The 13,439-nt window shown below is 61.6% G+C and overlaps 1 protein-coding gene across 17 annotated transcripts in view; it reads right to left on the reverse strand.

Annotated features, from left to right (window-relative positions):
- Positions 1-6,701: 6,701 nt before the first annotated feature.
- BIN1 (bridging integrator 1) overlaps positions 6,702-13,439 on the reverse strand; it is a 55,765-nt gene continuing 49,027 nt past the window's right edge. For 8 of the 17 annotated variants that reach the window (XM_082657769.1, XM_082657780.1, XM_082657768.1 and 5 more), the window contains 4 exons: positions 9,654-9,743; positions 9,324-9,434; positions 8,978-9,079; positions 6,702-7,335 (listed from right to left, as the gene is read on the reverse strand). In XM_082657769.1, the coding sequence (XP_082513895.1) occupies positions 7,228-7,335; positions 8,978-9,079; positions 9,324-9,434; positions 9,654-9,743 (411 nt within the window). In that variant the 3' untranslated portion in view covers positions 6,702-7,227. Of the gene's footprint in view, positions 7,336-8,977; positions 9,080-9,323; positions 9,435-9,653; positions 9,744-10,495; positions 10,604-12,073; positions 12,182-13,439 lie in introns of all 17 variants that reach the window. The other 9 variants (XM_082657781.1, XM_082657776.1, XM_082657775.1 and 6 more) reach the window with 2 other exon arrangements.

Genomic DNA, 13,439 nt, shown 5'->3' on the forward strand with positions numbered 1-13,439 from the left:
CCCTGAGGGCTCTGAGCAGATGGGGACTTGCTCCTGTCCTTCTGTCTGTCCACCACCCTCAGAGCCAGGCACTGCCCACTTTAGGACGTGGGCTGACACGGACGGAAGTCAGCCATGGCAGGATCGAAGCCCACTGAGGGCCAACGCGTCTCAGCCATGGTGACCAATGCTGAAACGGGAGGAAAGGGGACAGGGCATAACCTTTAAAAGCATGGCATAGCCTGAGGACATGACAAATAAGCTGATTAGAACCAAATAGGTCCAAGAGGGCAGATGAGTCGACTTCCAGTAGCCCCTGAGCCTCATTATACTCTCATTGTAATACATTAGCTAAGTGACACACCCCCAGGTGCCGTGACAGTTCCAAGGCCAACCATAAAGGTCAAAAAGTGGGTGGTGGCACAGTTCCTGGAAACCCCCACCCCTTCCCGAAATAGCTAGAATGCTCCTCCCACCCATTAGCCTATGAAATTACCCAGCCCTATAAAAACTGACAATCCCATACCCTGGTGCCCTTCTTGCCTTCTGAGATGGCCCACACTCTGTCTGTGGAGTGTGTGCTTCTCTCTGAATAAATCCACTTCTTACCTATCACTTTGTCTCTCACTGAATTCTTTCTGCTACGAGACATCAAGAACCTGAGCTTTGGGCTTCCCTGGTGGCGCAGTGGTTGAGAGTCCACCTGCCAATGCAGGGGACACAGGTTTGTGCCCCGGTCCGGGAGAATCCCACATGCCGCGGAGCGGCTGGGCCAGTGAGCCATGGCCGCTGAGCCTGCGCGTCCGGAGCCTGTGCTCCGCGACGGGAGAGGCCACAACAGGGAGAGGCCTGCGTACCCAAAAAAAAAAAGAACCTGAGCTGCATTAAGTCCTGAGACCAGGTATATGATCTCAGTTAAAAGACCGTGGGTTCAAGTCCCAATCTGAGTTGCATGGTTTCAACACCACCAGCAGACATGTGGCCAAGAGAATCGCCAGTCTGCCCTGGAGTTTTAAAAACTGCAGATCGAAACAGGAAAACAGGCAAAAATGAAACAGGTGACCAGGCTGTGGTAATAGGAGTATGACTCATTTCTTCCAGTTTTACTAAACAACACCCTCTGTCTTCTGCAACAAGCAGAAGTGGTAGTCGCTTGGTAGGGACTGTGCAGAGTGTGGAGGACTGCAGCACCCTGGACCCCGAGCGGGAGCCAGGGCGGAGGAGCGGGCAGCTCCATCCCGTACATGCAGCACTAGCACCAAGCACCCCTGACAGACAGATGGACAGGGCGTGGGAGAGAGCCAGAGGAGGCAGCCAACACCTAGGGCTGAGCACGCAGGTCCTACAGGGAGCAGGGTCAGCGGAGGGGAGAGCGCATCTCTGCAGGGCGCTGGGCCACAGCAGGGCAGAGAAGTCACAGCGGAAGAGGTCAGGCAGCTCGGCTGTGTTCCAGGGACAGTAGATTCAAGGCAGGGAGTGGAAGAAGATGGGTAGAGAGACGGTCAGGATGGGAGATTTAAACAAGAGAGCGATTTAATCAGAAATGAGTTTCTGGGGCTTCCCGGAGGTCCAGTGGTCAGGACTCTGCACTTCCACTGCAGGGGGCATGGGTTCAAGCCCTGGTCCAGGAAGATCCCACGTGCTGCGGAACAACTAAGCCCGTGCGCCACAACTACTGAGCCTGTGCTCTAGAGCCCGCGAGCCACAACTACTGAGCTCACGTGCCACAACTACTGAAGCCCGAGCGCCGGAGAGCCCGTGCTCCGCGGTAAGAGAAGCCACCGCAATGGGAAGCCCGCGCACCGCAGCAAAGAGTAGCCCCCGCTCGCCGCAACTAGAGAAAGCCCACGCGCAGCAACGAAGACCCAATGCAGCCAAAAAATAATTTAAAAATAAAAAATAAATAAAATGGGTCCTTGAAATAATGAGACTTAACACTATAATCAATAAACTGATAAAAAAAAAAAGGAAGGAAGGAAGGGAGGGAGGGAGGAAAGGAAGAAAGGAAAGCAAGAAATGAGTTTCTGAAAAATTGCCCTGGCAGCCCTGGTCCACTCCAGGCATTGACTAAAGGGAGACACCACAGACAGGCCAGGACACTGTCACATTCCTGCAGGAAAAGGTGACAGGCCTGACCTGGGAGGAGGGGGAGATAAAAGGATTTAGAGCTCTTTAAGAAGCCGGTCAGAGGACTTGGTGACAGACACCGGAGCACGGAACAACCAGGACCCTTCTGGTAACAGAAACCCCATGAACGTGACGGGCTTGTTTCATTCCAGGCAAGGAAGGAGGCGAAGGCCCTGCTCTTTTTTTTTTTCCTCCGGTTGACCAAGTCGCACGGCTTGCAGGATCCTAATTCCCAACCAGGGATGGAGTCCAGTGAGAGCACCAAGTCCTAACCACTGGACCGCTAGGGAATTCCCAGGGCCCTTGTCTTAAGAAGGATTTGACTCTACGGGGAGAGGATGCCCTCCCTCTTCTCGCTGGCCAGGATTGTGTCAAAGGGTCACCCATAGCTGCATGGAAGTCTGAGTGATTTCAGTGGAGTTGATTGGTACCCTGGACAAAATCAGTGTTCAGTTAGGGGGCAGGGGCAGGTGAGTACCGGGTGAGCACGAAGTGGCGTCAGGGGGACGCCCCGGGTTTGACAAGCCCATCTGAGAGGTGCCGTGGCCATCGGGGAAGATGGGCAGTTAGACACCTCCACCTGAAGCTTGGGTGAGGTCACTGGCCTGAAGCCATGAATTCAGGCTTGCCAGCTCATCATGAAGGATGACCTTCTACAAACTTCCCAGCCCATTTTGTGACTCTGCCCCATAGACCTCCCAAAGTAAGAATGGGACGTCGCATCAGGCTTCCAAAGGAGGAATCCCACTGCCTCCACGCTGGGATGGTCTCTATGTGCGAACCTTGGCCCACCACGAGCTCATCACCTCTTTGGGGAAAGAGCTGGGCCTCCTTCCTGGTCACCCCGGCAGTTCACACAAGGCAGGTCACTGTGGGGACGTGAGATGAGCCTCTGCCCACCCTGGGATTCCAGGACTTGGCATCCGTCTCTGCCCACTGTGCGTTGACCTTGGCAGGCTGGGAGGCCAGGAAGGTCTCTTACCCCCTCCCCCACCAGCAGTCGGGATCCTCATCTGTAATCAGGGGCTGGCTTCCTGCCTCATTGTTAACTATCCTTCTTTATTATACCGAGAAGTGTCTTCCTCAGTGATTCGCTTGTCCGCACAACCAGAGCCGGGCCTGGAACGTTGTTGGCAGTGGCCTGCCCGTGTTGTCTGGCAGGCCCACGGCAGCCTCTCCCCGGAGCCCCGGGGACCCAAGAGCAGCCCAGGCAAGGCTGTCTTGACTGCCCTTCACATCCTCTCTGGCCTCACTGGCCACAGTGGCTTTCTTTTTTTTTTTTTTTTTTTTTTTTGCGGTATGCGGGCCTCTCACTGCTGTGGCCTCTCCCATTGCGGAGCACAGGCTCCGGACGCGCAGGCTCAGCGGCCATGGCTCACGGGCCCAGCCGCTCCGCGGCATGTGGGATCTTCCCGGACCGGGGCACGAACCCGCGTCTCCTGCATCGGCAGGCAGACTCTCAACCACTGCGCCACCAGGGAAGCCCCACAGTGGCTTTCTTGACCAGGGAACTCTTCTTAAAGGAAGGCATTTCGCAACTCCGTAGCATTCTGTGCCCGCAAAACTTCTTCCTCCCTCCTCTTGAGGCTGTGCTCAGGCCGCACCCCCAGGGCCCTCCCCCTCCCAGGTGCCCTCGTTTCTCCCCCGGGCCATCTCTACCTTGCTGAGCCCTCACAGGCCCCTCCACCTCCACTGACCTCGCCCCCAGACTCATCTACTCTTCTGCCCGCTTCTCTCTGCCTGAGATAGGTCCCCCAGACGTCAGCTCCTGGGGAACCCCGTTAACTCTAAAGGCTCAGCGCAGACACCCCCTCCCATGTGAAGCCAGGTGGTGGCGCCTTTCTGTCTCCAGAACCTTGGACTCACCACCACGAGAGCACCTGTTGTGGTCTTAACTGTACCCGTCTGCTTCTCCCCAGACTGAGCACAGCGGGGTAGGAGCTGCACTGAATGATCTCTGTAATCTCCTGTGGGAGATGCGAGGAACGAATCAGTGAACAGATGAACAGTGAATGAACGGTCAGGAGACTGGATCTATGCAGACACAGGCGCATCCCCAGCCACACGTCTCCAAGCGGCTGGGGAAGGTCACAGTCTACACGGGTCTCCAGTAGTGGGACAGGTCCTATCTCCAGCGGGAGAGCGGGGGACGGTCGGTGAACATTACTCCTGGAACATGGAGGAACAGCCCTGCGTGGGTTGTGTTCACCGGTCACACACTGACCTTGAGATAGATTGGATGTGGTGAATAAAGCCAGGGTCTCCCACATGTCACACACATACACTTATGGTCTCCATCAGGTACGTTCCCTGGTCTCTCGGCCCTTTCTGGAAGCCACCATGGTGTGCACAGTCACTGGTTCCAGTTCCTAGAAACCATTCCTCTTCTCCTTGGAAGCTATATCCAAATTTTTGTTCAGGTGTCCTCTCTCCCCAGCCCCCCAGCCCAACCCCACCTCCATCTCAAGGCCTTGTAAGTTTGGGGCCAATCCTGAGGTCCCACCCCTGGCCACACGGCTGATTCAGCACTGGGGACCCGACCCAGTTCTGGCCAATGAGACAAAGGAGCTTTGCTGGGGTGCTTTTGGGAAGGAAGTCCCCCGCCGCTCTGGGTGGGGTGTGCAGACATCAAACCTGAAACCGTTGAGGACGCAGCCCAAAGATGAAGCTGACGCTCAGGGCACAGGGGAGCCGGGAGCATCTCGGAGGGCCTGAGCTGCAGCCCAACTGCCCACCCACCTCAGGCGCTGAAGACTCTACCAGCTGAGGTTTGCTGAGCCAACAAACCCAACGTTCGGTCACAGAGTCCCTGCACAGAGCCTGGTGTTTGGGGTGGTGAGGCTAGAGGTGTGAACACTTGAATTCCCAGAGGCAGAGCCGAGGGTCTGCAGGCCAGTGGAACCAAGAGAAGCAATGCCAGCCTGGTTCCCAAATCCAACCGAGGAGGAAAAACAGGAGGCCAGCCGGCAGGGGACAGCGTCCGTCCGAGTCACTGTGGAAGGCCTCCTGGGGAGCCGGTCGGAAGGAGGGGAGGCCGGGGGAGTCCATGAGATGAGCCAGGGGCGTCTGTGGCCTCGAGGATGGGGAGGGGAGGCCGACAAGGTGTGAGCTGACTGGCTCTGAGCTCTCTTGGACTGACGCACACCTGGAGATGTCCCAGCTCCCAGACACTCGGCGCAGCCCAGGCCTCGAGCTAGCTACTTATTCGCTTGGGCTGGAGCTGTCCCTGCAGGGCCGGCTCCCTCCCCACTCCCACGAGGAGCTCCCTGCAGGCCCCACCCGACACAAAGCAGGGCTCTTCCTGCCAAAGTGCCCCAGCTGCAAGGGAGGGGACCCCCTTGAGGGTCAGCCACCAGCTGATACCTCTCTGAATCTCACCTTGTGAGAAACCTAACGCAAATACTTTCTCCTGAATAATGTCTTTAAATTTCTCATCATGAAATAAAAGTGAAGCCTCTCGTGTTGGCACCGTGGCTGCACGCCTCCACAGACCCCAGGGCGCACACACCCCAGGTTTGGAAGCTCAGTGGAGCTCGCCTGGTCTGGGCTTCAAGCTTGGCTCCAACAACAATGATCTGAGTGGCTTTGGGCAAGAGAATTAACCTGTCAACCTGGAAGGGAGGGAGGGAGGGAAGGAGGAAATGCTAAAGCTTGCAAAGCAGGGGCAATAGAAATCAACTTCCTGTGCCCCACTCTCATAACTTCCTTGCTCACAGAAATTTTGGTTGACAGAGCAGACACTGTCAGACACAGGACAAGGCAGAACCACGGCAGTGACCATCCTGCCACCTGAAACAAAGCTCAGGAGTTATACCCAAAAATAAAGCTAAGACTCCAACATTCAGCCCTTTCACCTGCTTTTTCTGCAGAAGAGATTTATGCAGAGATAAATCCTTGCCACCTGGAAGTCCAGGCTGGTCCCTGGGCCCAAGAGCACAACTCCAGCGGCCCCCGGGAAGGACCCAGGCCACTGCTGCATGTGCCACATGCCACTCAGAGCAGCCCGCGTCCACTGATGGAGCTGGAGAGCCGGGCTGCGTGCAGTGGGGGCCTTGATGCCAGAAAGAGAGGCAGGTGGGGAGCGGGGGGGAGCCAGCCCGTCAGGCCTTCCCGCGCCCGGGGGCCAACTGCTCCGGTTCAGCCCCTGCCCCTACTCCCGCCCCTGTCCCACCACTCACCAGCAAAACCCCCAAATCCCTCGAGCCTGACTCCTCACCTGTGCAATGCTGCCCTGGTACCGCCCCCGAGTTCTCACACGCACTAAATAGGGTCACTGAGGGCGGCACCCAGCAGACTCCTGGGCACAGAGCTGGCTCTTCGAGCCCCTTGTCTGCCCTTCCCGTCACCTGGCCCCCATCTCCTGCATCCCCACCAACAGCCAGTGAAAACATCACGGAACAGGGCCGAAGCCCCTGCCGGGTCCGGGCCCAGATGAGCCCCAAAGGACGCGGAGGTCACGCACGGGCAGGGGTGCTGGTCAGGGCAGAGGGCCTGCTGGGTGGGCTGTTTCAGGACAAAAGCACAGATAATCGCGGCTGCACTGCATAGCAGACAGAAATGGAGGGACACACACTTTGAGTACTTTTGTCATTTTTGTTTGTTTCATTTTGTTTTGAACACTAAGATTTATTTTCAAACAGCACACAGACGTCTGCGGGGCAGGGCCAGGCCAGGCTGGTGTCTGGGCCCGAAGTCTCAGGGGACGCTGGACGCCACCCGCGGCAGCTGCCAGGAAAGGAGGGCCCCGGCCCGGGCGGCCGGCCCAAGCTTCAGGCAAGAGCGGTGCGCGGCGGCCCCCAGGACCCGCCCCGCGGCCGGGCACCCAGGCGGCGGCAGTGGCGCCACCCAGCGGGCGCGGGCGGGGGAGGCGGCCGGGAACTCAACTAGGGGATACAGCAGCTTCAGGAACACGGGCGATTCCGCCGGACTCGCCGAAACCAGGCTCTTTGGAAAACCACCTCATCTTTGGGAAGACACCTCCTGGCTTAGGTCTCTCCCCTCAATTTCCCTTTGCTTTTCAAAAGTTTAAAAACAAAAACGGAAAAAAAAAAAAGAAACACACATTTTTCGGGAAAAGGTGCTGCTGTTCACGCATCCACAGCACCACCAGCCGCTCTGCTCTCACTGCACCCTCGCGGTGAAGTTCTCGGGGAAGACGCCCCGGCACTTCTCCAGTTCCTTGTGCAGATTCCAGTCGCTCTCCTTCACACCCATGAGCCAGCCTTCATCCTGAGGGGAAGCCAGCGCGTTGCATGGGGCTGGGGGAGGACGACGTCCACCCCGACAGGGCGAGCCCTCCTTCTGGCCGCTCATTTCCTCTAGACCGTCACACCCGCCTTAAAGGACGCCTCCTCCAGGCAGCATTCCCTGCTCTTCTCTTGAGACCCAAACCGGGCCCCCCAGCCCAGGAGCCATCCCTCCCTGCAGCAGGTGCATTTAACTCTTTATTGTTTGGTGAGTCCTCAGGCGGGAAGGCAGCCTGACTGCTGCACTGGTCCAAACGCCTCTAAACGACTCCTTCAATCCCCCACCAAAGAGCTTCCCACCAGCTGGTGCCCACAGAGGCCACATCACCGAGGAGGACATTAACTGTTCTTCCGGCCTTCCACAAAAAATGCCAGAAAGTTATGCTGAGCACTGACCACTTGAAAGCTTCTAGAGTGACCTGAGGCCATCCCACCAAGCCCTCCGAGTCGAACCTGACCTTTGCTTTAATAGTGACCCCTCAGAAGGATCATCTACCCAAGCCGTGACAAGCCCTGACCCCTGGGCCTGCAGTGACCACACACCCCCTGCCATTGCTGCCCCTGCAGCGGGGCTATGCCTGGGACCCACCTGCAGAATTACCTGGCTTGTCCTAGACCCTGAGCCACACCCACCCACCCCAGATGGCTCCCACTGTGGGCTGGGAGGCCAGGAGTCTGCTCCTACAAACCCCACCTAGCCCGGGGCTGGCCCCCCGGGGAGATCGGCGGGGACCTGGGGCTTTAGGAAAATGGGCTGATTCAGCGCCAGGCCCAGGAAATCCTTGTTACTCAAACCTCCCAGCCCACGGTGGCCTCAGTAAGTACCTACTGTCCTCAAGCCCCAGCCCAGGACGCCCCAGCCAGGTTGGCCTCACCCCAATCCAGCCCTCCTCCCACCCTCGGCCACTCTGACAATTACACCACAGGGACATGTTGGTGACTGAACGGACTAGAGTCCCACTAGGTCTCCTCTGCACTGTGGCTGCCACCTGGATACCCATGTGGGCAGCCCCACTGGACCGCCAGCACCCCACAAACAGGGGCTCCTGCTGCGGGGCCACAGCGACCTGAATAAAGCAGCCCATCCAGACCTGGGGGGGGAGGAGAGGGGGCAGTTCTGCTCAGCAAAGCCCACTCTGAGGCCCTTCACAGCAAGGAGAGGCCACAGCAGGAGAAGGGTCTGCGAGGCACAGGGTGAGGACCAGCTGGGGACAGGGCTGTGGACTCGGGGGTCTGTCACATGGGCAGGGAAGGGCGGGGCCAGCCTGGAGGGTGGCACCTGGGGCCAACAGGAGGCTGCAGAGCGGCGGGTGGGGGGCAGCCTGGGATGCGGTCCTGGAGGAGGGGGGCCCGGGTTGGAGGGGCCTGGAAGGGAGAAGGGGCCCAAGGAACTAGGATGCAGAGAATCGAGAGAAAGGCAGAGGCTGAGGAAAGGAGGAAGCAAGAAGCAGGAAGTGAGAAACTGAGGGGGGCAGACAGGGTGAGAGCAGAAAAGGGGAACTGTGCCGGCCGCAGGGAAGGGAGGCGGAAGCAAAGGCGAGGCCGTGGGGAGAGGCCGCGGGTCGGCTGGCGTGGCTCTGCTGCCCCCTGCTGGCCGCGCCGCCTCCCTGCAGACCGGGCCTCACCTGCTCCTCTGGGTTCTGGAAGGGGATCACCAGCACCACGTCCCCAGCTTTGAGCTGCAGCTCGTCCGTGTCAGTGGCCGTGTAGTCGTGCTGGGCCTGCACCTGCAGAGGGTGGGGAGAGCTGACACCCTCTCCTCGGCAGCCTCTGTCCCACCTGCAGCCCCGTGGGCGCCGGGAGAAGGTGAAAGTAGCAGGAGCGGGGCTCGGAAGCCACCTCGCAGATTGGGGAGCAGAGGACGGGTAGTCGGGGAGGGACGGCTTTGGGCCCCCCACATAGCCTCGGGCCCAGCGTCCTCCCCCCCCCACGGAGGCAGCCGAAGGCTGCGGGTCAGCAGGCCAGGCTCACCTTGAACATGAACCCCGGGGGTAGGTCCAGGCGCCCTGCCCCGCTGCCGCCCTCCACAGTGCCGTTCACAGCTGCCGAGAAGGTCTCCACCACCAGCGCGGGGAGAGAGCTCTGGCGGGAGGGGGCGCAGGTTAGCGAGGGCGGGGAGTGGGTCCCGGAGGGCGGGGCCGCGCGGGCAGAGAAGGGGGTGTCTGTGCCCAATGCCAGACCAGCCTGCCTCCAGGTTCCTCACCAGGAACCATGACCTGGACCAGCACAGAGCAAGACACGGGGCTAGGGAGCCGCGGGCGGCGGGGAGAAAAGACAGGGCCTTGGTCCCTGTCATCTTACGGAGGCTGCTTCACTTGCTGCCGTCTCCCCGGGCTCCTGGGCTCCAGCCGCAGGGTGGGTCCCACACGTCACCTCCGAGGCCTCTGCTGGCTGCAACATAAATGCCAGCATGGGGTCAGACACAGGATGGGGCGCTGAGACCGGGACAAGGAGAGGGGCCACGGAGAGCCAGTGCCTCTGCCTGGTACAGGGAGCCCCTCAAAGAAAGGCTCCGGGCACGGAAGCGGCTGGAGAAGGTGCTGGCAGACACATGGACCCCGAGTGACATGCTGCTGAGAAGCCCAGCGCAGGCCCCTGGCTGCCACCCCTGAGCCTCCCTCACAGGCCCTGCCCTCTAAGCCCAAGCCCTGGCCAAGCCTCGGCTTCCTGCCACCCGCCTGGTCCCGCTGGCCCCTCACAGGTGGCTCCCGTGGCGAGGGCCCAGGCAGGACACCCCGGACGCTGCCCGGCTGCAGTCAGGCTGCAGCCACTTCTGAGCGCTGGGAGCAATCACTCGGCCCTCCCAGCCCCCACCTCCTCATCTGCAGGAGGAAATGTCTAGGTCAGGCTGCAGGTTAAAGAATTCTGGAGAGTGCCCACCATGGACCTGGAGGTGCTCGAGACATGCCTCCCTCCCACCGTGGGAGTCCTGAGCTGGGAAGCTGGGGCGGGGGTCGGCGAGCGGGTGAGGGGCTGACCTGACTGAGCCACAGCCCTGCCCCGGGGCCTCCTGGCTCAGGGCCCTAGCCTCACCCTCAGTCCCACGGTGGCCTTGTCCGTCCTGTGCCCCCTCCTCCGGGCTCTTCCTCCATGCTAGACCCCCAGAGGCCGGGGGCGGGTGAGGGGCTGGCGGGGGCACTTACTTGGGCAGGCCCCGGCTCGGCCGTCTGGCTGGGCCAGGCCACGGCAAAGGTGCCCTCGGCAGCGCTGGGCTCCCTGGAAGGCAGGCTGCCAGCTGGACTCTCTGTGGGCTAGTGATGGGCCACCAGGGAGAACAGGGTGGGAGGGGCGGGGGACGGGGCGGGGGGGCGGGAGACAAGAGAAGAAGGTCGTGAGCAGCCCAGCGTGGGCCCACGGGAGCAGATGGGCACCTGCAGCCTGGCCGCCCCACGGGGCACAGACAGAGACTCCCCAGAGGGACACCTCCTCCCACCACTGCGCAGGGGACAGGAAGGTGTGAATGTGTCACACGCAGCTCAGCACGTGGCTATCTCTGGCCTCCTCCAGGGAAATACCCTGGAGCTTGCGAGCCCCGGAGCCTGGGCTGCAGGCGCCTTCTCGCCAGCCCCTCCTGGTCCTGCGGAAGCCGCGTCACCAGCTGTGGGGTATCCCGTGTCCTCCCTGAGGGCGTGGACGTCTGAGCCACCAGGTGATGGCAGCACCTGTTGGGCAGGCGCCTGGCCTCACTCTGTCTGTCCTGTTTCTCGAATCATCTCTCCCCCCTCCTCTGTCCCAGCAGCTCCCTGGTGCCACTGCCCTGCGGGGCCCCTGCTGACAGAAAGCTCCTCGGAGGCAAGGACCCTCCACCCCAGGGCCCCCCTACCCAGCAGGCCTTGGCCCAGCACGGGGACACCCCATCCACCCTCGGGGACCAGTTGGTCACTGTCTACGCCACTCACAGGCCCTGACAACTGGGCTGCACCACGGGGGACTCTTCAGAGGCTAAGCTGAGGAGCCTTTTCCCACAGGGCCTGGCTGAAGGCCCAGTGTCTCCATGGGGGGGGGGGCGGGGGGGGGAAGCAGACGAGCTGGAGGCCCGACAGCTCCCTGTGCGCGTGGGCACGGCCAGGCGTGCGTGTGCGTGTGCACCTGTGAACCAGCCAGGTGCAAGACGAGGCAGGGTGGGCACAGAGCAAACACAGCTTACCTCCCAGAGGTCCCACGGAATTGACTGAGCACAGCAGAGGGGAGAAGGACAGAGTTAGCACGGAGGTTAGAGGCGGCGGCAGGCAAGCAGTCCCCAGGGACCCCCACCCCGCACCCGTCCCAGGGCCCTCGAGCCCAGCAGGCACAGGGCAGGCAGAACAGAGCCGGGCTCTGCGGTCCCCAGAGCACCAAGTCCTGGACACCTTCCAGGCTACTGAGACCCCCAGGCCAGGGAGTGCCCGAACCCGGGGCTGCCACCATGAGAGGGGCAGGAGGGTGCTGAGATGGACCGTGTAAGCTGCCAGGTGAGTGTTCAGCTGACCTCGTCCCGAAGGTCCTCTTGCTGACCTGTGTCCGCCCTCTTCCCTTTCCCATGGTCAGGACCAGGGGAGGTGACAAGAGCTGGGGACCAGGGCTCCAGGGGAAGGGCAGTGAGTGGGCGGGGAGCCTGGTGACCCCAGGACCCCCAAAGGCCTGGGCCTAGATGGGCTCACATGGCCGGAGGGCAGACATGAACCCAGGCCCCGGGGCCCAGAGGCCGGTGGGCCCGTGGGCAGTGGTGGGCTCACACCAACCTGACCAGAGGGCGTGGGCGCCTTCACAGGGCTTGCCACAGGTGGGAGGGGGTCAAAGTCCAGGTCCAGCAGACTGGCCTGCTCCGAGAAAGGCCCCGGGGCCTCAAACTTGGCAACAGCGGCAGAGAAGGAAGGCAGTTAGTGCCAGGCTGTGAGCACTCGGCCAGGGCGGCACAGCAGGCCCCGCTCCCAGACACACCCACCAACACGAGGGCACGCCCCCCACCACACCCCCGGCACAAGCCCCGCCCACACGAGGACACACCTGGGGCGGGGCCAGCCGCCAGGCAGTCACCCGCCAGACCAAGGCCGAGCCCCCAACTGTCTCGCGTCTGTCCCATCCTGCAGGCCGAGGAGGCCTCCCCGGGCCTGCGCCCCCCAGCAGCAGCCCAGGCCAAGGCACGGGCTGGACAAGACCACACTCAGTCCCCCGGCTCCGAGGGCCCCTGGACGGGCACAGGCCTCCCCGTGCTGCCGCAGACTGAGAGGCAGTCCTGTGGTGACACCCACCACCAGCCAGCTCAGGGCCGAGCCAGCACACAGAGCCCAGGAGCCCCGTCGTAACGGAGGGGGCAGGGGGGGGTCCCCAACACCTGAGCACCCGTGTTCACACTGCACGTCCCTCCCCAGCCCCCCCAAGTTTCCCATTCAGCGGGGCTGAGTGCAGCCCTGGGATGTGCATGTAACAGGAATGGCCCCAGGAGACGGGCCGCAGTGGCCCCGTCCACACTGTGAGAAGCCAGCCCCTCAGTAAGCTGGGCCAGACGATCGTGGAAGAAAAGGGTCTTTCCCAGAGCCACCCTGGAGGACAAGCCGCCTGGCACCAGTGCCCAGCGGACACGCTGCCTTCCTGGGAGGAGGGCTTGCTCCCCTGTGGCCCCATCTCACACAAGGGGCTTCCCCGGGGACAGGGAGGGCTATGCCTGCCCTGGCTCAGCCCAGGGTCCTCCCCTCAGGCAGGGCTGGGAGCGCCACAGCCCCGCAAGCCCAGGCCAGCCAGCTTCCCTCCCCACCCCCTTGATGGGGCCCAGAACTGACGGAACACACTCTCCAGCCCAAAGCACCTGAGGTCCTCCATTTAGAAGGACCCGAGACCTGGAAGCATGGGCAGAGGTCCCCAGGGGGGGCCTTCCCACCTGAGCTGCGGCCTGTGTGGGGAGACCCAACACCCGCAGTCCTGAGAAGGGCTGGTGCCGCCAGCGCACAGCTCAGGGGATGAGGCGCAGAGCGCAGAGGGCCCAGGCCCAAGCTCAGGGGACTCACTCCCGCCCCACACTCATCCCCAGCCACAGACTCTCCTTCAAGTCAAGCCCTGTCCAACGAGCCTGGGAGGAAGGTCACTGCCATCTCTAGGGGACCGAGTGTC

This window comes from Grampus griseus (assembly GCF_964374135.1).
Source record: "Grampus griseus genome assembly, chromosome: 7".
Taxonomy (NCBI): Eukaryota; Metazoa; Chordata; class Mammalia; order Artiodactyla; family Delphinidae; genus Grampus; species Grampus griseus.